The sequence below is a fragment of the Eupeodes corollae genome, chromosome 1, assembly GCF_945859685.1.
Source record: "Eupeodes corollae chromosome 1, idEupCoro1.1, whole genome shotgun sequence".
Taxonomy (NCBI): Eukaryota; Metazoa; Arthropoda; class Insecta; order Diptera; family Syrphidae; genus Eupeodes; species Eupeodes corollae.
In genome coordinates, this window is record NC_079147.1 from 247,739,599 (window position 1) to 247,764,993 (window position 25,395).

Below are 25,395 nucleotides of genomic sequence, written 5' to 3' on the forward strand. Positions count from 1 at the left end.
ATTTCGAATGAAACCCCACATAATCATTTTTGTTTGCCCATCAAATCCAAATACTAATAACATTCATATTATCAAGTTGAAGTCGATAAATGTAATCTACAACATTAGCAGTAGATTTAGTTTGTTTTTGTCTTTTTCTAGATAAAACCTTTGGCATTTGGCTCGATATCCTCGAAAATCTGATAAGATTTAGTAAATTTGAGGACGTAATCGGAATAACGTCGCATATTTATTTCCTTATTCTAGTGCAATTTAAAAAAAATCAGAAAACAAAATGAAATGTGTAGAGAATACAAATATATCTGAGTATGAATGTGATTGGATACGAACCATCCCTAGTTTTGGTGTTCTTGCAATGTACGGAATTGTGATTCCACTGTTTGCCGTATTCGGTTGCATGGCAAATGCTTTGAATGCAATTGTTTTCATGCGACCAAAGATGACTGCCTCGGCATTCACCTATCTTTCGATATTGTCCTGGGTTGATAGTTTGTGTTGCATTATAATTTTGTGCACCTGCATATCTCGAACAATTGGTTTGAATTCATTTTTTTGGATATATTTTGATCTTCAATTGCAGTCTCCATTATTTGGCACTTTGAGTGGAGCTGCAAATTTGATTTTAGCTGCGGTAACAATTGATCGTATTGTTTATTTGTGTCATCGATTGCCACAAACTCAACCGAAATTCTGTACTCGTTCGGTGGCAAGGCGAAACGTTTGTGGTATAATTTTGATATCAACACTCTTGAATGGACCCTATTATTTTATGTTTAAAATTCAAAATGATGGAAGTTTTTATGCAACAAATTTTTATAAATCCAGGTAAGTGGATTTGTACAGAGATTTTAGGTCAAAAAATAAAGTTTATTTTTTTAATCTATTTGAAAGAATTTACAAAATTCACAATTGGTTTTCGTTTACTGTGCTTTGCATCATTCCTGGAGTATTTCTTTTAATTGGAAATATTGCTGTTATCGTAATATTTCGAAGATGGGTGAAAAAATGCAAATCTATGTCAAGTCGAGACAAAAATAATAATCCAAAAATACGCAATCGACAGGAGGTATGTAAATACATCATTTTAAAAAAAATATTCAATGTTCTTGATCGTTACACTTGGCGTTTTTCTAAAACCGAGAACATTAAAGTTGTATTAGAAAATCAACCAAAACTGTTCAAATTGTAATCATTTTGAGTAAATTTTTGGAACTAAGTTCTTTTAAAAAACTTCAGGACCTTTTTTGTTTAAAAGATTTAAATATGTATATATGTAACTCCCTCATCTTGTTGCTCTTAAAATGTATATTCGTTATATTAGTAAAACGTCGAATTGGTTTCAGGTTTCGTTCGTTTAATAAGAGAGAATTGACTGGCATAGATACGGAAATAAGTCCTGTCGATATTTGTTTCTTTCTAAAACCTCTCGAAACAGCAAGAATTTTGTTTAATAGATGGTAGCCAAGATAACTAAAACTTGTATAAATAAATTGGGTGGCGCAACAGTCTGCTGAGAACTAGGGCCTAGTGACTTACAACTCTCAACCATTCCTGTAGGCGAGTAATATTGTCAGGAATGGAGGGGACCTACAGTTTATAAGTAAATAAAAACAGTACGGAACAAAATTGACTAAGAATTTTCGGAAAATATTATTCAGCCAACAAATACATTTCTTTATTGATCAGTGAGTATCTTCACATAAGTGATCATAGCGTTCTAGCCCAGAAATTATTTGTGAAAACTTCGATTTAAAGAAATAATAGTTTATAATGGGAAATTAGAAAATACCATAAAACAATTCTGTTTTCTTTTAATGATTTTTTTTCTTTTAACTGTAAGGGAAATTATATCAAACCGAAAACTAAGAATTTAAGGTGAATAGGTCACGAAGTTACATTTTTGAGAAAAAATGGTGAAAACTGTCGAAGTTTATTATACTCTTTACCTTTTCCGTATTCCAATAAAATAAAAGAAATAGCGAATTTGTATTTAAGACATTTATTATAAATGCAAATAGAAAAATTACTTTATGTGCACTCGTTTTGCAAAAGAATAAGTTTAAGATTTGTATCTGTTAGATACCAAAGTTTTTGTTTTTTTTTATGATCCTTTTACGAACAAAGGAGATAACTATATTTTAGTACAATATGCAATTACAAAAAGGACTGTTTGTAAAATCATAGGGATGGCTTTCAAGAAAAGTTTACTGAGGAGGACAGCAATACCAAAAAATTGTAGAGACTATTGAAGCAATAAAACGGTCTTGGGCACAAATTTCGCTCAATTATCTGATATTTATGAATTCCTACACCCCAGGTTACTTGCAGTAATTCAGAAATCAGGAGGCAGCACTTACTTACTTTAGGTGGCGCTACAGTCCATGGCGGACCTGGGCCTCAATCAACATGCGTCTCCAGCCAGCTCGGTCCCTAGCTAGCTGTTTGCAGTTTCGCACGCCAAGTTGGTTAAGGTTTTCACCCACCTGAGTGCGCCACCTGAGCGCGGTTTTCTTCTACTGCGCCGTCCCTCTGGATTGGATTCGAAGGCCTTCCGGGCTGGAGCGTTGATGTCCATCCGCTCTACTTGACCTAGCCATCTAAGCCGTTGGATTTTTATTCTGCTAACTAGGTCACTATCGCTGTACAGCCCGTACAGTTCGTCGTTATATCTTCTCTCCCATTCTCCATCTATGCGTACGGGACCAAAAATCACCCGAAGAATTTTTCTCTCGAAGCATCTTAAGACGCTCTCATCTTTCTTTGACAGATTGTGCCTCTAGTGACGGTTGACGGTTGAGTTTTGCACAATTCTTTCCAGAACGACGATGAAGAAGTCGCATGAGAGTGCGTCGCCTTGTCTAAAACCTTTTTTGACATCAAATGCATCGGTAAGATCTTTTCCGACCTTGATAGAGCAGCGTGCATTGTCCATCGTCATTCTGCATAAACGGATAAGTTTGACAGGGATGCCAAAACTAGACATTGCTCTGTAGAGCTCTTCCCTATGGATGCTGTCATACGCGGCTTTAAAATCGATAAAGAGAGATTTTGCAGGCGGTGCCTTGGTAGGGCACTGCTTTGAACAGTTCGGCAGCGATGCCGTCAGCTCTAGCAGCTTTGTTTGACTTCAGTTTAGATGTAGCCATCTTCACTTCGTCAAGGTCGGGTAGGTGGAATTGTTGATCTGCGTCGCCGAGGTTGAGTGGTTCTATCTCCCTTACAGCGGAATTCGGTTCGTCATCGCCGTTATATAATTTGGAGAAGTGATCTTTCCATATTCTCAGCATGGACTGCGGTTCTACTACGATGTTCCCCTGATCGTCTTTACAGGCTTCGATTCGTGGCTGGTACCCTTGGGAGGTTTTTTACCTTTTGGTAAAATTAACGAACCTCATTCCTGTTGTGATATCCCTCTATCTCCTGGATCGCTTCTCATGCTCTCTTTTTTTCCGTCTAAGAATCCGGTGTTCCTCTCTCCTCTTCTGCTCGTAGAGCTCGCGAGCAGCTCTAGTCCTTTTGTGCAGCGCTGTTTTATATGCCTCTTGTTTCGCTGCGTGCGCTTGCCGGGATTCGTCGTCAAACCAGGAGTTTCGCTGTGTTGGCCGTGTGAAACCTAGCACTTCAGAGGCGGCATCTCTGATGGCTGCAAGGCAATGTTGCCACTGGTTTTCAATGCTTAACGCAGGGGGCATAGGACTCCTTAAGAGGTTATTAGAGACTCGATCGGAAAAGGACATGGCAGTCTCTTGCGATTGTAGCCGTCTAACGTCGAATCTTCTCACAGTACTTCCTTGTTTTGGCTTGGATCGGGATATCCGTAGCCGTTCCTTGGCTACAACAAGAGGCAGCACACATTACTAAAAAATATTTTAATCCATTTAATAAAAGCAGTACTTACCTAAACCTTACGTTTTGTTGTTATTTTATTTATATTAAACAGTCTTACAGGTAAATTTAGATCTTGTCCCTATTCACGTGACACAAAAAATGGCCTCCTTCTGAAAAGCCACCATAAAGCTTGTATTTATCAACTTAATCCAACATATTTTTTGCAATACCAAATTAATACATTCCTCATTTATTCCACATTAGAGTTTTTCCAAAAAGTCTCGAGGGTTTGAAAAATAACGTCAAATAAAGAACGAAAAAAGCTTGTCCCTATCCATGTGACACGAAGTGAAATAAGGCAGGATTACTGCTATGTTCGACAGAGTGGTCTACAAGATTTCTCGAAGGAATTAAAAAAGAAAAAAAATAAAGTATCAAAACTATCAATAATAATATTTCAAAGGATTTAATAGTCTAAGAGCTGAGGGCTAATTTTTGGCGTGCAAGGAAACCAGTTAGAATTAAAGTTGCAGATAGTCTTATGATTGGAGACAATAGAAACGTTCGTGGCCGCGTGTTATAGAAAAAATGAAACAAAATTACAACTTTTCCGAAAATTAAAATAGGAAGGGGAAACCTCTTCAAATACATTGCATCTTGACGCATAAAACTCGCTGATTAAAAATATCGTTTCGGCAGACGTGAAGGCATATTTCTGGAAGACTCGTCTAATATCGTGGGGTTTTTAATTAAATCTTCGCATAACAGATGTAGCCCAGTGAAATATATCGCAATTGAAAGCTCTTGGATACCAGAGTATAAACATATCTAAGAAAAATAAGTTTATAACACACAGCTGTGGAGCGCGATAAAAGTCACGAATATTTAAAATTTAATTTTTAGAAATTGGATTTTATGGCAAACCACTTCTGTTAAAAAAGCTGAAGTTGAAGTGATGCCAAACTATTAACATTCAATTTAATGTAGGAGTGTTATTTTTGTTTTGTATATGATTCTTGATGGAAACCAATTTACATTAATTTTAGGATTTTCAATAAAAAACCTAACCAAACCAAACTGAAGAATATAGAGATAAGAGCCGCGAATGCTTTATAGTATTTAATCAATTGTATAGTGAAGGCCTAGAAATGCATGTAATATTTTGTAAAGGAAATGTCTTGAAATGTAAGACAATTTATAGGATTTGAATTACCTTAATGCAATTTTAGTTCTCAGACTTCGGTATTCAGCCAAACTTAAAAAAACGCAAAACACAAGAATTGTAATGTTATCAAAATTAAGATATATCATATACCGCGTCGGTATCATTTAAGAAATTGCAACCATATAGAAGTTGATACAGTTAGTAATGACATTCGTGGTTTTTTCAAAAGTTTGGCTTAACTTCGACGCCTAAAAAATGTAATTTAATTTTCGGAACCGAAACCTTCTGTATATTTTATGGGGTTTCACCTGGTATTCAAATATTTGTTTAAATAACCGCTATTTTAGTAGCTTCGGTCAGGAGTATGTGGCCACCTACATGTCTGTCATTTATATATTTGAACCCACGGAGTGATGAGATCAATTTCAAGTGATTTTCCAAAAGTCTAGTAAGTTTTCAGCAATCCCTGCAGGACGCGTCACACTCGTGCGAGAGCGGAAAAAAGTATTTTGATAAAGTCATATCTATCCTTTTAAATTTTATGTTTAAGTTCTCTTAGATAACCCGAGCATATGATTTAAAAGTATTTTTTTAACATATGTATAGTATGTTCTGATTTACAAGCCCTCAAAGTTGAAAAATAATTTTACTCTAATCGCGAGCCGTATTTTCAACAAATTTTTAAACGTTTTTCCCGAAGTTCCTTTAAATAAATTCTCTTGCTTCGTAAATAATAATTTAATTGGTTCATTTTCCAATAACCGAAAAAATAAAATACACGACTGGGTCGCACGAACTTGCTCCTGTACGCAAAAAGTCTGTTTAAAAAAGGACTTATATAAGATTTTAAAATATGCCTGTAAAATAAGTTTGTCTTCAAAGATAAAAAGGCCATTTGATTTGTCAAAAAAACCCGAAATTTATCCCAAGACACAACTCATACTAGGACATTGCATCCCGCAAGTGATATATACTTGTAAGCGTACTTAACGAAAACAATTGTTTATGTATTCAACTATTTCGTTCAATTGGATAGCCTTATTAACTTCCCATAGGAAGTTATTGTAATGGGTCCGATTTGTCAAATTGAAAATTTTGACATTTCTCGACGTTTCAAGGTCCCTAGAGTCGAAATAAAAGATTTTTAGAAAGATGTCTGTGCGTGCGTGTGTACGTACGTTTGTACGTCCGTACGTTCGCGACGTTTTTTTCGTTGTCCATAGCTCAAGAACCAGAAGAGATATCGACTTCAAATAAATTTTGTTATACAGATAATGAGGCAGAAAGATGCAGAAAGGGCTCTCAAGAAAATTGCGTGGGTGGTTTTTTTTACTATAGCAGTTTGAAAAAATGGTGAAAATTTTGGTTAACCCTAAATATCTTGCGAACCAAAAACGCTAGAGACTTGAATTAAATTTTATATAATAGATTGTAACGTAATACCAAACAGGTATATTTTTTGAAAAAAATCAATATAACGGTTTTTTTTTTTAAATCAATAAAACTGAAAAAAAATTTGTCACCTCCAAAATTTTACGACTGAAATATGATTTTATCTCTAAAACAATTTTGTGCAACGAAGAATAATGTTTTTGATATCTGATAAAATTTTGAGACAAATCTAATTGACAGTTTTTTTATAAAAAATAAAAATCTAAAAAAAAACATTATTCAAAGTTCGTAAAAATTGAATATCGATTCAAATATCTTTTCAAAAACTTGAAATTAAGGCTTCAATTTTATTTTATCTTATAAGAAATATTGTTTTCAACATTCTGAAAAATTTTGAGCACAATCGAACTGACAGTTTTTTTTACAAAAAATAAAAACCTAAAAAAAAAATTGTATAAAAGTTGGTAAAAATTGATTTTCGACTCGAATATCTTTTCAAAACTTTGAGATATTGGCTTTAATTTACTTTTATCTTTGAAAAAATTTTGTTGTCAACATTCAATTAAAGTTTGAAAAAAATCGAATTGACAGTTTTTTTTACAAAAAATAAAAACCTAAAGAAAAAATTTATAAAAGTTGGTAAAAATTGATTTTCGACTCAAATATCTTTTCAAAACTTTGAGATATTGGCTTTAATTATCTTTTATCTTTCAAAAAATCTTGTTGTCAAAATACAATTAAAGTTTGAAAAAAATCGAATTGATATTTTTTTTACAAAAAATAAAAACCTAAAAAATATAATTTATAAAAGTTGGTAAAAATTGATTTTCGACTCAAATATCTTTTCAAAACTTTGAGATATTGGCTTTAATTTACTTTTATCTTTCAAAAAATCTTGCTGTCAACATTCAATTAAAGTTTGAAAAAAATCGAATTGACAGTTTTTTTACAAAAAATAAAAACCTAAAAAAAATGTATAAAAGTTGGTAAAAATTTATTTTCGACTCAAATATCTTTTAAAAACTTAGAGATATTGGCTTTTATTTACTTTTATCTTTCAAAAAATATTGTTGTCAACATTCAGTTAAAGTTTGAAAAAAATCCAATTGACATTTTTATTTACAAAAAATAAAAACCTAAAAAAAATGTATAAAAGTTGGTAAAAATTGATTTTTGACTCAAATATCTCTTTAAAAATTTTAAGTATTGGCTTTAAAGTAATTTTATCTCATAAGAAATATTGTTGGTAAAATTTAAAAAAAATCGAATTGACAGTTTTTGTTACAAAAAATAAAACTCAAAAAAAAAAATAATACTAAAACTTCGTAAAAATTTACTTTCGACTCAAATAGCTTTTCAAAACTTAAAAATATTGGCTTGAAATTTATTTTATTTCACAGAAAATATTGTTTTCGATATTCAGTAATTTTTATATAAAAATCCAACAGTCCGTGTTTTCATATAAAAATAAAATCTACAAAAAGAGTACCCAAATTTGGTAAAAATTGATACGAGTACATAAAGACAAACTTTTAAGCAAGACAAATCGACAGACGGGATGGGAAGTTATCAGTGTGGGTCGCATCCCAGCCTCTTTTTTAACTTCCCATAGGAAGTTATTGTAATGGGTCCGATTTGTCAAATTGAAAATTTTGACATTTCTCGACGTTTCAAGGTCCCTAGAGTCGAAATAAAAGATTTTTAGAAAGATGTCTGTGCGTGCGTGTGTACGTACGTTCGTACGTCCGTACGTCCGTACGTCCGTACGTCCGTACGTTCGCGACGTTTTTTTCGTCGTCCATAGCTCAAGAACCAGAAGAGATATCGACTTCAAATAAATTTTGTTATACAGATAATAAGGCAGAATGATGCAGAAAGGGCCCTCAAGAAAATTGCGTGGGTGGTTTCTTTACCATAGCAGTTTAAAAAAAAGGTGAAAATTTTGGTTAAACCTAAATATCTTACGAACCAAAAACGCTAGAGACTTCAATTAAATTTAATATAATAAACTGTAACGTGATCTCAAAGAAGTATATTTTTTGAAAAAAATCAATATAACGATTTTTTTTCTAAATCAAAAAAACTGAAAAAAAAAATTTGTCACCTCCTAAATTTAACGACTAACATATGATTTCATCTCCAAAACAATTTTGAGCAACGGAAAATAATGTTTTTGAAATCTGATAAAATTTTGAAAAAAATCGAATTGACAGTTTTTTTATAAAAAATAAAAATCTAAAAAAAAACATTACTCAAAGTTCGTAAAAATTAAATATCGATTCAAATATCTTTTCAAAAACTTAAAATTTAGGCTTCAATCTTATTTTATCTTATAAGAAATATTGTTTTCAACATTCAGTAAAATTTTTAGAAAAATCGAATTGACAGTTTTTTTACAAAAAATAAAAACCTAAAAAAAAATTAATAAAAGTTGGTAAAAATTGATTTTCGACTCAAATATCTTTTCAAATCTTTGAGATATTGGCTTTAATTTACTTTTATCTTTGAAAAAATATTGTTTTCAACATTTAATAAAATTTTGAGAAAAATCGAATTGACAGTTTTTTTATAAAAAATTAAAAACCGCACAAAAATTAACAAAAGTTGGTAAAAATTGAATATGGATTCAAATATCTTTTCAAAAACTTGAAAGTTGGACTTCAAGCTTATTTTATCTTATAAGAAATATTGTTTTAAGCATTCTGAAAGATGTTGAGAAAAATCGAATTGACAGTTTTTTTACAAAAAATAAAAACCTTAAAAAAAAATTTATAAAAGTCGGTAAAAAATGATTTTCGACTCAAATATCTTTTCAAAAATTGTAGATATTGGCTTTTAACTACTTTTATCTTTCAAAAAATATTGTTGTTAACATTTAATAAAATTTTGAAAAAAATCGAATTGATAGTTTTTGTACAAAAAATTAAATACCTAAAAAAAAATTTAACAAAAGTTGGTAAAAATTGATTTTCGACTCAAATATCTTTTCAAAACTATAAAATATTGGCTTCAAACTAATTTTATCTTATAGAAAATATTGTTTTCAACATTCGATAGAATTTTGAAGAAAATCGAATTGACGGTTTTTTTACAAAAAAACAAACTCTAAAAAAAACAATACTAAAACTTGGTAAAAATTTACTTTCGACTCAAATAGCTTTTCAAAAATTAAAAATATTGGCTTCAAGCTTATTTTATTTTACAGAAAATATTGTTTTCAATATTCAGTGATTTTTATATAAAAATCCAACAGTCAGTTTTTTCAAAAAAAATAAAATCTACAAAAAATAGTACGCAAATTTGGTAAAAATTGATACGAGTACAAATAGACAAACTTTTAAGCAAGAAAAATCGACAGACGGGATGGGAAGTTATCAGTGTGGGTCGCATCCCAGCCTCTTTTTTAATTTCATATAAGAAGAACCAGGATGGAAAGTAAATTATCTGAAGATAAGAAAGAGGAAGAATATGTATGTTTAAATTGTAAAGCGATCGCCTATTGGTTATTAAGTTAGTTAGAAGTTGTACGTTTCTTTCACTTGTACTAAGTATTTATTCTTTTATAAAGGCAACTAAAATATGTGTTAAACAACTTTATTCTTAAAGAATAATATTTTAAAATCATATATACAAAAGTACCAAGATATAAATTCTTGATAGGCACTTTAAAATAGATTGTTGATTAAACATATCATATTCGTTAATATGATGCAGTGGCGCTACACGGCCATAGTTGGTATTTACAATAGTTATAGTTATAAAAATACATAAATATGTACAAAATGCATTAATTTGGATAAAAGATAGGAATGTAATTAAAATTTTGTTAAAATAATTTACATTAAATACAGTAAAAATAATTAAAAAAAATTAATATCCAAAATTTTACCTGACAAATAAGTTTGTTTTCAAAAATTTAAATGCCATTTTATAAATCAAAAAACCGTTGATTTTTCAAATTATTTTTCAATTTTGTTCTAAAAATATTTTTGGTATGCAGTTGTTTAGAAAATAAAAATATACGCTTTAGATTTGAATTTTGTAAAAAAATATTGATCCGTTTTTGAGATATTGAATTTTGAAAAAAATTCAATATTTTTTTTTAAAATCCAAGCAATAAAAAATTGCACTTTTGATAATCAAATATTATTAAGGCAATATAAGAGCTTATTCAGAAAAAAATTATTAAAATCAGTTCATAAGTTGCTGAGAAAATTAAAAAACAAAATAACAGTTCTATGAGCGGTACCATTCATGAGCACTACAAAAATACGTTTTTCTTTATAAAAGAAAGTTAAAAAATAAAATTTTAGAGAAAATTTAAGAAAAAAATTCAAATTTTCGTTTTTTGACCAAAAAAATTGTATAGGACCCACTGTTAGTTTTGATCTTTAAAAAAAAAGAAAAAAAAACCCTAACGCGAATCTGCTCAAAACCTTAACTTCCAAGTTTGACCTCAATCGACCCAATGGTTTATGCTGTAGGAGCGTGGACAGACAGACAAAACCGACCAGACGGAATCGCGGGACCCAATTTTTTCGACTTCTCTACCATCGTAATATCATGTTTGATTAAAATCTCAAGTTCGAAATTTTGCACGAATGTAAAACTTGCTTATGTAGTTCCTATATGTCGGAAGTAAAAATATACATTATTTAAAAAAGATACCTTCTATAAGTAGTCTCAAGCTTAGGACTAAAAAAAATGTTTTTTTTTTTACTTTATGATTTAAAAAAAGCGCCAAAGAATACCAAGAAAGTAGGTGTTCCAGCATATGCTCCATAATTTCATGTTAAAGCACAGAAAAAATCAGCTGAATATACATGCAGATGCGGAAGTTATGCTCAAAAATGTTTCACTGAATCGGGTTTCAAGAAACTCCATTTTGACGGTGGATTTGAGATTGATTTCTTCGGTATTAATTGTCAGAATGAACTGGTTAAGCCCATTATTTTTAGAAAAAATGTTAAACTTTATTTTTAAAACAAAACAAAATCAATACATTCACACAGGTCTGAGAAGTTCGGTTTCTGCGAAACCATTTATTTCTGACTGGAAAATTTTTCAACTTTGACCTCAATTTTCTTGAAAGCAACACACGAAAAATAATATTAATATGCATCATAAAACTCAGAGGTAGTCAAAAGTTTTAACACAATAAACTTTTTTAGTGCACATTTAATTGAAAAAGGTTTTTCTTGTTGTTGTTTTTTTTTGCAGTCCAACAAAATGCTATTTTCTTTTAAGCCTTGTATATGCCTTGGCGACCGAAGTCTATTTGGTAAAGATAACGGTACATTGGACAGAAAACAAAGCAAATGAATTTTGAAGTTAAGCTCAACTAATTATTTTTAGATATGAAATTAATAATTGGTTACATCTCCTTTGGCATCAATAACTGCCTGCTATCTGGCTGGAATTGATCCAACCAAATTGCGCGCAAATTCAACTGTTAATTTGGACCAAATTTCGGTTATTTCAGCAATTGTGTCATTGCGTTTTCGGTTCTTATCAATTGTCCTCTGACGTTTGACGTTTAGAAGAACAACTTGATTTACTGCACTTAAAAGTCTTGTAGGCAACCATCTTTTATTACATGGAGAATTGTCGTGTTGTAAAATCCAGTCGATAAAAGGAAAGAGCCTATTACCAGATACAAAGCCGTGGTCATTTTAGATTGTTGTATACCCAGACTGCTCAAGAGTGCCCTCAATTCGTACCAAATCTCCAAAACCGTAGTAAGATAAACATGCCCAAAACATCACCGTGCCACCTCGGAATCTGTTTAGCGGCTGAACTGCATCTTCCCTCTTTTCACGTTGTAAATGCATAAAGTGTATACTAAACGAGCCCTGGAATTGAAATGCAGCCTCATTTGTCCACAACACATTATACCAAAACTGTGGAGGCTTTTGGATGTACTCCAAGGCAATTGAGAGGCGTTTCGCTTTGTTGTTTTCAGAAATATCGATCACTTTGCGCAGAATGTACTTGTTTATGTTAATTTCTTTTAATCTCCGGCGCAGTGTAGCATCACTGACTTTTTTTCAATAGGCTGATTCGATGCTGCTACAACCTTAACGGGACTGTGGGATTTTGTATGATTGTGCCAGCAATTTTCTGCATTCTCTTTGAGTCATCACCGGTTTCCTCCCAGTTCTCTTTCAATTGTCCAACCAATTGTTCGTCTCCTCCTTTTTAATTAAATTATAAACAGTTTTTCTTGAAATTTTATAAATTTGTACTTAACTCCAAAACATTTAAACTTGGTAACGATCTCCGATCGAGTTTCAATGGATAATTCCTTTGTTTCCAGCATTTTATTTATAAAATTTTAAACTTTAAACACATTTAGTTTGTTATGAAGGCAATAGAACTTTAAGACTGGTCTGACTCAAACTAAATGAAAAAATAAATGCTAATTTGCATTGTGTAAATACTTTTGACGCAATAAAAATGTGTGTAAATACTTTTGACTACCGCTAATCATTGCTTCATTTGCTTTGTTTTCTGCCCTATGTACCGTTATCCTTACCAAATAGACTTTGGTCGCTAAGGCATACATAAGGCTTAAAACAACATAGCATTTTGTTGCACTGCAACAACAACAACAACAATAAAAAAAGCTTTCCCAATTGAATGTGCACTAAAAAAGTTTGTTGTGTAAATACTTTTGACTACCTGTGTATTTTGAAAAATACAAAATAATGAAAAGGATTAGGGTAGGTAATAAAAAAGTGTGTTTTTTTTTAAGTTTTATTGCTTTGTTTTTGTTGTGCATTGCGTAATTTTGTATTATCTGGCTTATTAGAATAAAATCTCTTTCTTAAATCTAGATACATTTATAAAAGATTAAGGAAAAAAAGTCACTATTGAATTATTGAGCATTTGTGCAAGGGTTGTAAGAAGCAGGAGCTTCGTGAAAAATTGGACATCATTGTCGATCTTGTAAAACAAGGTACGGGGTTGCAAATCCAACCATGACTTCAGAAATCACTGGAGTTAGTGAATCCCTAATTCGGCGATTTGCTTTTATCTTTGAAGTAATAACGACGAATGAAAAATTAGATTAAAAAAAAATCTAGATAAAAAGTTATAAACTTTTGTTTAAATATAACATTAACACCCTCACATTTTAGAAAAATGTCAATAACTTTGTTGCTAAGAACCAATGTGCGTCGTAGGCGGCAAAAAGCAATGTTTTAGAAGTGGTTTCCCTCCCTATTTCAATTTTCGAAAAAAGTAGTTCTTTTGATGCATTTTTTCTCAGTAATGTGGCCGTTAAGTGCCACATACTAACGTTTTTGGAAATGGTTCCATCCTTCGAACATTGAAAAAAGAAATGAAGTTTTAAAATTTTACTTGGAATATATGTAAACATATCAAAAACCAATTTCAAGATAAAAATTTGCTGGTAATAATGGATTGCATTTTTGTTTGATTGGAATTTATTTCGAAAGTTATAACGAACAAAAACGAGCAGATCAATAATCTAGGGAGCGAAATATTCTAGAAAAAAATAAACAATTCAAAGCATACCTTTCTAAATTTGTTTGTTCGAAAATTCCAACTTCCGATGTTTAATGAACACTTGAATGAGGAAATGGTTGTTTAAAAATGGAACTTGTAGAGTTACATGGCAAAATCACGAAGTGTCCGTGGAGTATATGATAATTATAACTAGAGACTAGCTGTATGATGATATGAACATTGAATATTATTTTTAATAAAACAAAGTACATACTAAAGAAATTAATTTATATCTTTCCAACTTCATTTTACAGTATCAACTGAAGCTCACAATAACCATCATAATTGTCGTTTTCCTATACATATTTGGTGAACTACCAAGTCATATAACATCAAGACGAAATGCTGTGAATTTAATATTCGGTGGTGATGTGTCAAAAATTAATTTCGCAAAAGTTGAAAAATTCGAAAGTTTCTTCCTAACATTAAATGTGATTCAACTAAGTTTTAATATCATAGTTTATGCTGTGATTAATCCATCATTTATGGAAGAATTTTTCGTTTTTCTACGACAAGTTTCAAATGCTATTTCTTCGATATTCAGAGGCACTGTTTTTCGAAACTGTTGTGGTGGGAAAAAAGAAAACTTGTGTCAGATTGATGAAAATTTCCTTGAAAATTCGGATTATAATTCGTATTGTAATGAAATATTCACAATTGAAGATGAACGAAATAATAATTCAAAAAGATTGACAATGAAAATAATGGATACGAAAACGATCAATAAAACAACATCATCTTGCCTTGATTTGAGATTACTTGGACTTCGATCTCAACCAGAAGAGTGGTTCGGATGTGGAAGGATTCTTCAAAGGCATTCGATGTCTTATTGAGTTTGTTTTTGTTTTAACGATTTGATTTGAAATAAAGAAATTTAAAATTGCACATTTATTGTATGATCTTCTTTTTTAATTTTAGATAAAGATTAAAAACTTCAGAGATGATTTCAAGATGAAGTGAAAATGAAAAATGCCAGTTTTTTTTAAAAGAGAAATAGAGTTTATATTTTCCAATTTATATATATAATAGATATATAATGTATTATATATAATTAAATAGATTTCCTAATATATAGTACGGTGTCGTTTTAAAAATAACAAAACTAAATAAATGTTAACAATGTTTTGTTTTTTGTTTTGCTTTGACTTAAAAAGTAAATATTAAATATTTTTTCATTTTTTGTTGTTGCTAAAGATTAAATGATGTTTTTTTTTTTATTAAGAGTACTTGTTCTGGCTTTTAAAATTTTAATTTTTTTGTTTACTCTCGCATCATTAAATTTATATTTTTTATTTAATAAAATATTAAATCACTTAAATGTTTTTATTTTTGTTTGTATTATTTCTGTTAAGACTACATCGATTAATTCAAAGAGATAATGTAATCGAAAAAAATTAGACTTTTTCTTTTGTTTATAAATAATGTATATAGTTTTTATATATATATTTGTTTACTTTTAATAGAGTATATAAATATTATTTTTTGTTTTTGTTTTTTTGCTTTTCCAAGTTTAGTTTCAACCATGTTTCTATCATTCTTACAAGTTTGAGTTGTTTTTATATATTTTTTATTTAAATTTTAACATTATTTCAATATTTGTTTGTTTTGTTTTATATTTAGATACAGAAATGAAAAGACGTTTGTTTTTCTATACTTAAGGAAAAAAAATAAGTTTTTATACGTTTCACGTTTTGAATGATATTGATCTTTATTTTTTGGTTTATAAATCGAATTTGATTTTTGGCAATATACAATGCGATATTATAAGAGTGATGATTTTTGAGTTTAATTATTTAGTGTTGTGTTTTTTTTTTTCATTATTTTTTAAATATTTAATTAATTCTAAGTCAGCATTATTTTATTATGTAGTTGAGTTAAGTTTATGAGACAAACAAAACCGAAAATTTCGCTTAACGTTCACGAGCAAGAAATTAAAAACAAAAATAACTATAGTGTATTAAAATAGATTTGTGTAAATATGGTTTTGTATTATTTTTTTTTAAATGCTAAGTATTAGTTTAAGTTCTTGGTTTTTTAATTATGAAATTAAGTTTTTATATTTTTAATTATATACTATTTCATTAAATTCTAATTTTTTTGTTTAGATAATTGTGTTTTGTTTATAGATTTATTTTAATATAGTACAAGTTGTTTTAAAGAATTTAAGGATGAGGCATCTGTTTAACTTACATGTATTATGTAGATAGTTTTGTATTTTATAGATATTTGCTGATACATTCGTTTAAAAAATCAAGCGTCATTTCATGAATTTTACGAACATTTTTAGTTGATTTTTTACTGATATTTTCTTCATTTCGTTCTTCAGGTGCTCCAGAAATAGTTAAGATTTTCAAAATTTTCTGTGAATCTATTTCAATATTGGCTATCCCGTGTCCATGTCATATTATGAACCATTTTTGATTTATAGATACAAGTTATAAGATCAATTTTTGTTTTGTTTCTTTGAGGAAATTGTGAAATTGGAGCATGATACAGTGCTTTGAAAATATACACGTTTTATGTGATTTAAAAATGAGTCAAAACTTTTTGACAGAATTCGAATTGTAATATGGTTTGAGATCGAGAATTTGAGATGTATAGTTTTTGTTTTCAAATTTTCAAATATTTTTACCCGAAAATGATATTTCTGGTAATGTTTTTATTCTTATAATTTAACTACACATTTTAACATCTATACATATATCTGTTACCTACTTAATGTAGATATTATGTCCTTAGGATAGATTGTCTTCAAAAAACTTAAATTTATTCTTTGGTTAATTTGGTTTTGTCTTTATATATTTTAATTTTCTGGTCATTATTATAATTATTATAAAGCCTATAATCATCGAAGTAGCTAAATATTTAGTCGGGATTCGAATGTTAAGTTAATATTATATATATATATTTTTTTTAAGTTTTTGTATATTTTGTTTTTAATTAATTTAAGAAAAAGTGACAAAATTCATTTGTGTGAATTTGTTGCCACTTTGAATTAAATGGTATATTATATACGGTACATTGAGACTCTTTCTTTCAAATTCAATATTTTACTAAATCTATTAAATAAAATTGCTTTTGTTTTTTTTCTTTTTTAAATTAAATTAATTTTTTTATTTTATTAAATATCTGTTTCCTTTTCTTACAGTTTTAATTTTTTGTTTTTTTTATAAAATGTCATAAATAATGGTTTTTATAATAACGTTTTATTTTGTAATGTCGGGGCTGTCATTACTAATTTAAACGTTTTAAATTAACTATTTTTATATTTGTTTGTATTTATTATTTATAATTTAATTATTAAGAATAATATAAAATGTTGAACTTTAAATATTTTGTTTGTTTTAATTTTTTTAATAGATAAATTATGTTCTTTTTTTGTTTTTATTTACAAGAATTTTTTTTTCAATATAAGTTTTAATTTGTTCTTGTCATTTTTGTTAGCAAAAATCTTTTTTATTTTCAAAAATTTTAAGCTTAAAAAAGATTTTTATATTGTTTAAAGTATCACATAGTAGATTTAAATAACAGACAAATGATAATATGGACAAAAATTATCTGGAAAAGAGACTTCGTAAACATGAAGATACAAAACATAAAATAAGATATAATTTAAAAGATACAATTTCTTGCTAAAAATCAAATAGTTCTTTTCATTTAAGTTCAGAAGATAAGAAACATTAAAAAACTAAAGAAATAAGTAAACACGATATAAATTTCAATGGTTTTGGCATGAAAAATAGCAGTGAAATTAAGCTGAAAAGGATCAAAACATGCCTCTTACAATCTGAGGAAATACGAAAAAAATAGTCCAATTGAACAATTTTCAATTGCCATCATTTATCAACTCTCAATTTTGTGTCTTAATTTTAACGATCTAGAAATGTTATTCCTTCTGTTCGATCTTTAAAGTGGTCATCGTCATTAAAATTATGTGAATTTTGTTTTTATAGATATTATAATTTCGGGCCTTTAAAAAACCTCCTTACTCTAAATTTCTGGAATTTGTTGTGTATTTGTGAAATTTTCGTGTTCAAAATATTTGTATTTTATTTAAATTGATCTACCAAGAAAAAAAGAAATATTCTACCATTATGCGATTTTAAGAGACTTATGGCTGAAACACAAACACTCTTCAGCTTCGGCTTCGTCTGTGTTACATGGGGCCTGCTTTGAGGTTGCTTTAATTGACACTTCCAAAATGACATTTCTAAAATGGCGCTTCTGTCATTAGCAGCTGTTACTTTTTCTTAAAATAAAAAAAATATAAATTTTGAAATCGAAAAAATTGAATCTATCGCGGTTGTAGCTTACACAGCCTATAATAACCAAAGTACATATTTTGTTTGTTTACTTTTTTTACAGCTGCTGAGCTGTCAGACAAAGCAAATGTTCAGCAAATTTGAATTAGTGCTTCCGTTTGGAGTCACATTACGTTCTTTTCCTTACGATTGTCAAATGAAACGTGAGGTCGAAGCTTCATTGTGATAGCGTGCGTTAAATCTCGTGTTGGATAGAGTATCTTAGGTGGATTTTTAGATACCTTGTTGAATGAGTTGGATAGCTGTATTGAGATAGCTGTCAAAAAATAAAAACAACTTTCAGCTGTTCACAAAAAGCGAAGAAACATTTAAACTTCGAAGTCAAAATTGTTGTAAGATGAAACATTTAAGTTTAAAAAAATGGATCATAATTGCCCTCTAAAATTCGGAGGCAAATAGCTTGTTCATCGTCTATTATGTACAGAACATTCTCAAATACAACATCAATTAACATTTTGTTTATCTTTTCGTTTCTTGAAATTCAACCATGTGTTGAATCAGCTGTTCTGTCAGATACTTACATACTTCTCAAATTCTTGGATACTTTTGGATTACTTTTTTGACATCTCAGCTGTTTTTGATCAGCTGTTATTTTACAAGTAAAACTCTAACAAAAAGGTATTCGGATACCCTATCTGTCTGAGATTGAACGCAGCCATTGAATTCCTATTGCTGAACTCGTAAACGTCAGGCGAAGCCGAAGCTGAAGCGTGTTTGTGTTTCAGCCATTAGGGGATTTGAAAATAAGGCAAGTTTCTGGTCTCTGATTGGCCAGCTGTCAAAAATTTTACTCTTAATTAATGCCGGTTTTATTTGACAACTCGAAATCTCTCGCTGATGTTTTTTTTTGTATTCTCCAGCTTTGAAAATAACGTTTCATGGTATTCATTTAAAAATAAAAATTAAAGTTGAAAACAAAAATCACTTCGCACCAGTAGTCCGATAGAAATATGATAAGTGTCAAGTTTGACGTTTAAGTAATATTCAAATTTGTGAGTGTTTCTGCTTTAGATTCTCATTTTAATGCTAAAAATATCTCTACTTTTCAGAACCATTTTCGGATTTTAAAATAAAAATGGAACTTCAAACTATCTATGTTTTTCTGTCAGTGTCTTCTGATAGAAATGTGACAGTTTAAAAAGTTTACTACAATTACAGGTCGGTCAAATTTTGAGTGGGAATGAAATTCTCCTCAAAAATAAGAGGTGTTATGTGTATTGGAAAAAAACAACAATTTTTTTAAAAAGGGATTACACTTTTTCCAAATCAGATTTTAGAAATCCAAGTCAGCATAATAACATGTTGTGGAATTAATGTTCCACAAAACCAATCGAAAAGGAATAAAAAGTGCAGTTTTAAGACTCGTATGATAGCTTTCTTTGAGTCGTCTCAATAAAAAGCCTAAATGAGAACATCGTCTGTTTTGAAAAACTTCGAAACTTTTAAGAACTGTATATTTTAAGGTTTTTTAATTTTTGAAAGCATTACATCTTAAAAAAATTAACACTTTTTCAGTGCGTAGATTCAAGAAAAAAGATCATTTTTTGATAATCAAAAAGAAAGATATATTATTTTAAAAAATTATCTAAAGTTTTACAGTTCAGCACATTTTTAAATTACGTGATTTGCTAATATATTCATTTAAAGAATCCATTAAGATATAGCGTTTCCTACTTGAACTAGTATTTTCCATAATCATTGCCAAAGACAATTTTTCAATATTTTTTATTATCGAGTTTGTGAGTTTGTTTCATTGAAATCGGTTATGTTGAAATGCATCAATTTTCTTTCTTTGCAAAGACAGTTTTTTATTATATGTATGATTAAATGTTATCTATTGAATTTTATCATTTTTTGTGGATGCTTCTGTATCGATTTAAATTATGTTTATTGTGCTATAAAGTAATAAGGATTATATAAATACATTATTTTATCTCATGCGTTTCACGTTATCTTTTATTGTTTTGTTTTTATTCTAAAAAATTACAATTTATCAACTTTTTTTCTTAAATTTCTTTTTTTCTTGTTTGTAGGTATTTGTTTAAAATTGTTCTATATTTTATTTTATTTAAATGCATTCTTATATATTTATGTAAATAATATTTTTTATATTCATTTTTTTTCGAATTATACCAAGGACGTTCTTTTATTATTATGAAAACGATAAAGTTTAATATCCTTTTTATTATTTTTTTGTTTTAAATTGTTAATATCATGCTTCATTAAGTGTTTTGTTTTCCCATAAACTTTCATATAATCTTTTTTTTTATATAAATGTGTTTTAATAAATTTTAACAGTTTAGAAAAAAAATGTAATAATTCATTAAACACTTTTTAAACTTAAATAAATAACATTTAATAATTATAATAAAATTTATTTTTTCTTGATAATAGTATTTTTTGTTTTTTTTTTAATAATAAAGGAATGATTTTTGTTTTCGTGAATAAACGTACTTAATATTGACCGTACGTAAATTAATCCGTTATTTGGTCATCCTAATTGCATTCTCGTGCTCTAATAGATATAAAAGAAAATGTGATCTTATAATATAAAATTTATATATGTAATAAATAACAACAATTATTATTATATTTGCTTTAAATTAAAAAAAAATATAACAAATATAAAATGTATAACACATATTAAATAAAAATTAACAATGTGGTGGTAAGTGTTATGTTTCACTCATATTTTTGAATTTTGTATTTTAACAAACAAAAATATTAAAATATATTAATAAAATTAAATTTTTAACAAAAATTCTGTATATTAAAAATAACAAAATGTATATAATTTTAACTTAGGAGTAAATTAAAAACGAAAGTTTTGTTTCAGTGTGAGAAATTTTGTAGAAAAGAAAACGATTTTTTTTGTTGTAATTGTTGAAGTTTTTTTCTTACACTGTTGCCACATATTCAGGATTTAGATATGAGAAACCAACAAATTCAGTTTGATCCAAATTCATCATAAATACTTTGTCAGTTGGTGTTAAGTCTGTCTTCTCTGATGTAAATTGCTTATCGAAATTTGATACATCTTTGCGATGTTTCTACAAAAAATAAAAATCAAATCGGAATTTTCATGATATAAGTTTTTTTTTTTGTAAATTTTGTATTAGCTTCTTACGATCTTTGGTTTGAACGGTGGTTGTACTTCACGATTTTCAATTTTCTCCCAATCTATGCGTCGGAAAAATGGATGTAAACGAACATCTTCTTCGCCAGTTGAGCCACAACCAAGTCGCTTTGATGGCTGTTTTGTTAGGAACTACAATAAGGAGTAAAATTATGTTTTATTATTAAAAATATGTTAAACTTTTATTTATAAGTTATATCAGTGCATATTATGTAAATAGACCGTACTTGTACGTGAAGCATACCTGCAAGTGAAAAAAATGGAAATTATAATTTTTTGAACAGGTCAACGTTACAAATACTAAAACAAGTTTGCGAACTTTTCAGCGTTTTTGATTCTTCCTTCGTCAACATTTGAATTGAAACATTTATTGAACAAAGGGCAGTGTTGCAATACATAAAATTCCAATCTTGACAGATCTTACTTAGTGACTGAATTTGATTTGACATTTTAATATGGACAACAAAAAAAATTGATAGTTTGCTTCTATTTGAGAAAAGAAAAATTATGTTTCCCAGTTTAAAATAAATACGTTAATAGTTTTATTGCTCAATTAGGAATATTAAGAATCTTGGAGAAATAACAATAAAGAAAATTTAATACAAAAGAGAAAAAAGCTGCTTTGACTTTTGGCATTATTAAAGGATCACCAACAGTTGTGTTCATAAAAATAGCAGTGCTCTCCAAATAAAACAAAAAGGTTTTCAATATGAAGGTTATAATAATAAAATATTTTATTCATAATAACAGAAAATAAGTATCATCGATTTTTTACTGTTAGCTTTGTCATAAAAATAGCAGTGCATGACAAAGTACTAGATTTTGTATGTAAGATGTAAGAAAAACTGTAATAAGTTATATGAAGGTATTAAATAATGTTAGCTTACAATTAGTACTTTGTTGCATAAACATTGTTTTTTATAACTGATTCGCATCAACGTAGCATCGAGTCCACTATATCGTGTCACCACTCGACTGGTATTGCATTCCACGAACCACGCGCTGCTTCCCACAATTCTTTCGAATTCTTGGGTTTTGCTTTATGAACTGCGTTCTGCGTTTTGAAGTAAGGTCGGGGATTGAGCGGGCAACTACATTCTACTTTGCAAACCATGATTTTTCCTTTCTCGACGCATTGGATCATTGTCTTGTTGGTATACCCAAAACCCAAACCAACTTTATTTCCTCATCAGCATAGGGTAATATAACCTCATCGAGAATTTTCACATACTCGGTTGCGTTCATTATACATCCGATGATGGGATAAATAGGCCCGACACCGTAATAAAAAAAACAAGCCCATATCATAATTTTTCCTCCACCATGCTTCACTGTTTTTATAATATACTGTGGATCATTTGCTGCATTTTGTGGTATTCTCATTCCTCCATTTCTCTTTTGCCCAATCTCTATGCGCTTTGGCAAACTCCATTCTCTTTGCCACATGCCTTTTCGTCAAGAATGGCACCTTGCGTGAACTTCGGGCTGGTAACTTCGCTACTAAAAGGCGTCTTCGTATTGTGACAGCGCTAACAGACAGTTGAAGTCCATTTCTTATTTCCCTAGAGCTTATGGAAGGGTTCTGTTTTGCTAATTGAACAATTTTTCTGTCAGTTCTTTCAGTACCTAGTAATCTTTTTTGGGCCTATCGTTTGCAGTTTATTTTGCCATTTTGAGGCGTTACTGACTATTTTTGCTGAAAAGCCTAGGATGTCTTGAACATTTTGGTAGGTTTTTCCCTCCAAACGCAGTTTTCTATTAAGTTTTCGAATTTTTAAGTACAGTGAGAACACCGTCCCATTGTTTATTTTTGAGCTTATATTTATTAATTTTGTATATGCTAGTATGTTTCAAATACCTAAAACTTTAAATAGTAAAATATTTACTTAACGAAAAATAAAAAAAAATATCTTTGAACACTTTTTAATTATTAAATCAAAGGCACTGCTATTTTTATAAACACTCTATAATCAGAGAGTTTGAAATAATGTGTGTTCACCGGGAAAAGTAAAGTATAACTTCAAGCTAAAAGTCTCTAATATGAAAATGTAAGACCGGTACATGCAAGTAAGATGTTATTTTTTTTTGTAAGTATTTCTCTTATTTAAATAATTGACAATCTAATAAAGTGTGACCAGCACTGCTATTTTTGTGTTCAGTTCTGAACATCTGTTAAAAATAAAAAAATGGCGGATCCAGTGACACGTTTTGAGGTGAAATTCTGTTATGGAAAACCTTTTTTGATTGTGCGAATGATTTATTTCATTGCACTCAAAACACGAACAATTTCTTACAACTATATCGTTTCTGTTTCTGGGCCCTGCGAATTGCCTTCAATAAAAGTTTCTAGCCTCTTTATTGGACAGCAGTTAAACAATTGAATACGATAAGCTTTATAGAGAGGGTAAAAATAAAAATTTCTCTTAGAATAGCCTTTTATTAAGGTTGGTATCTATATATTGACATTAGAATATACGCCGTTATTAAAAATGGCAAGAGTATGATAGCTTAGGCACAAAAGTTGAAAACTGTTTAGAAGGGTCAAAAAAACATGTGTACTTTAGGAGGTATACAATTTGCTTGATGAAAGTAATGAAAACAAACAATAAGAAAAACACAACTGCAACACTTACAATAAACTATAATAGTTTTGAAATCCAGATATCAATACCTTCAACCAGGGCATTTTAATAAAATTAATAATTAAATTTTTATTAAAGATCCTATAGTTTTCAATTGTGTATAATTTTATCTTTTATTCGAAAAAATTGCAATAAATATTTTCCATTGACTAATTTATTTAGAAACCTTAAATGTACTATTAAATCAACAATTGCATAATAAATACATGCATTCAACAACCCACAATTATTACTACGTATGAGTTCTTTATTTCAAATTTAAATTGATTAAGAAATTCATTAGAAATCTGCAATAACTCTAGTCCACAATCTCTGGTCTTCAACAATCTCTGATTCGATTTAAGGCTATCAATAACCTTAGAAAAAAGAGGCTGGGATGCGACCCACACTGATTATTTCCCATCCCGTCTGTCGATTTGTCTTGCTTAAAAGTTTGTCTATATGTACTCACTACTCGTATCAATTTTTACCAAATTTGCGTACTATTTTTTGTAGATTTTATTTTTTATGAAAAAACGAACTGTTTGATTTTTATATAAAAACTACTGAATATTGAAAACAATATTTTCTGTGAAATAAAATAAGTTTGAAGCCAATATTTTTAATTTTTGGAAAGCTATTTGACCCGAAAGTAAATTTTTACCAAGTTTTAGTATTGTTTTTTTTTTTAGAGTTTTATTTTTTGTAAAAAAACCGTCAATTCGATTTTTTTTTAAATTTTAACAAATGTTGAAAACAATATTTTTTATAAGATACAATTAGTTTGAAGCCAATATTTAAAATTTTTGAAAAGATATTTGAGTCGAAAATCAATTTTTACCAACTTTTATACATTTTTGTTTTAAGTTTTTATTTATTGTCAAAAAACTGTCAATTCTATTTTTCTCAAAATTTGTTCTAATGTTGAAAATAATATTTCTTATAAGAAAATATTAGTTAGAAGCTATTATCTCAAAGTTTGTAAAAGGTATTTTAGTCGAAAATCATTTTTTACCAACTTTTGTTATTTTTTTTTCGTTTTTTAATTTTTTGTAAAAAAATTTTCAATTCGATTTTTCTCAAAATTTGTCCCAATGTTGAAAACAAGATTTTTTGAAAGATAAAAGTAAATTAAAGCCAATATCTCAAAGTTTTAAAAAGATATTTCAGTCGAAAATCAATTTTTACCAACTTTTATTAATATTTTTTTTAGGTTTTTATTTTTTGTAAGAAAACTGCCAATTCGATTTTTCTCAACATTTTTCAGAATGTTGAAAACAATATTTCTTATAAGATAAAATAAGCTTAAAGCCTAAATTTCAAGTTTTTGAAAAGATATTTGAATCGATATTCAATTTTTACGAACTTTGAGTAATGTTTTTTTAGATTTTTATTTTTTAT

The 25,395-nt window shown here is 28.9% G+C and overlaps 2 protein-coding genes across 4 annotated transcripts in view; one reads left to right on the forward strand and one right to left on the reverse strand.

The window, feature by feature from the left end:
- The first annotated feature begins 216 nt into the window (after nt 1–216).
- LOC129942948 (uncharacterized) lies at nt 217–15,308 on the forward strand. Its single transcript, XM_056052114.1, has 3 exons — nt 217–825; nt 892–1,066; nt 14,170–15,308. The coding sequence occupies exons 1-3, from the start codon at nt 275–277 to the stop codon at nt 14,746–14,748; spliced, it is 1,305 nt and encodes a 434-aa protein (XP_055908089.1). The 5' UTR covers nt 217–274; the 3' UTR covers nt 14,749–15,308.
- A 721-nt stretch (nt 15,309–16,029) lies between these two features.
- Nucleotides 16,030–25,395, reverse strand: part of LOC129942947 (protein kinase C, brain isozyme) — a 348,685-nt gene continuing 339,319 nt past the window's right edge. For 2 of the 3 annotated variants that reach the window (XM_056052112.1, XM_056052111.1), the window contains exons 14-16: nt 21,365–21,505; nt 21,139–21,287; nt 16,030–20,752 (exon numbers count right to left, since the gene is read on the reverse strand). In XM_056052112.1, the coding sequence (XP_055908087.1) occupies nt 20,734–20,752; nt 21,139–21,287; nt 21,365–21,505 (309 nt within the window). In that variant the 3' untranslated portion in view covers nt 16,030–20,733. Of the gene's footprint in view, nt 20,753–20,985; nt 21,288–21,364; nt 21,506–25,395 lie in introns of those variants that run through there. The other variant, XM_056052113.1, reaches the window with a different exon arrangement.

Excerpts from the sequence above, each read along its gene's own strand:
- LOC129942948 (XM_056052114.1), top strand. The coding sequence starts at position 275 with ATGAAATGTGTAGAGAATACAAATATATCTGAGTATGAATGTGATTGG. Across the intron at positions 826-891 it reads ACAAATTTTTATAAATCCAG|AATTTACAAAATTCACAATT; the intron begins GTAAGTGGATTT and ends TCTATTTGAAAG. Across the intron at positions 1,067-14,169 it reads AAATACGCAATCGACAGGAG|TATCAACTGAAGCTCACAAT; the intron begins GTATGTAAATAC and ends TTCATTTTACAG.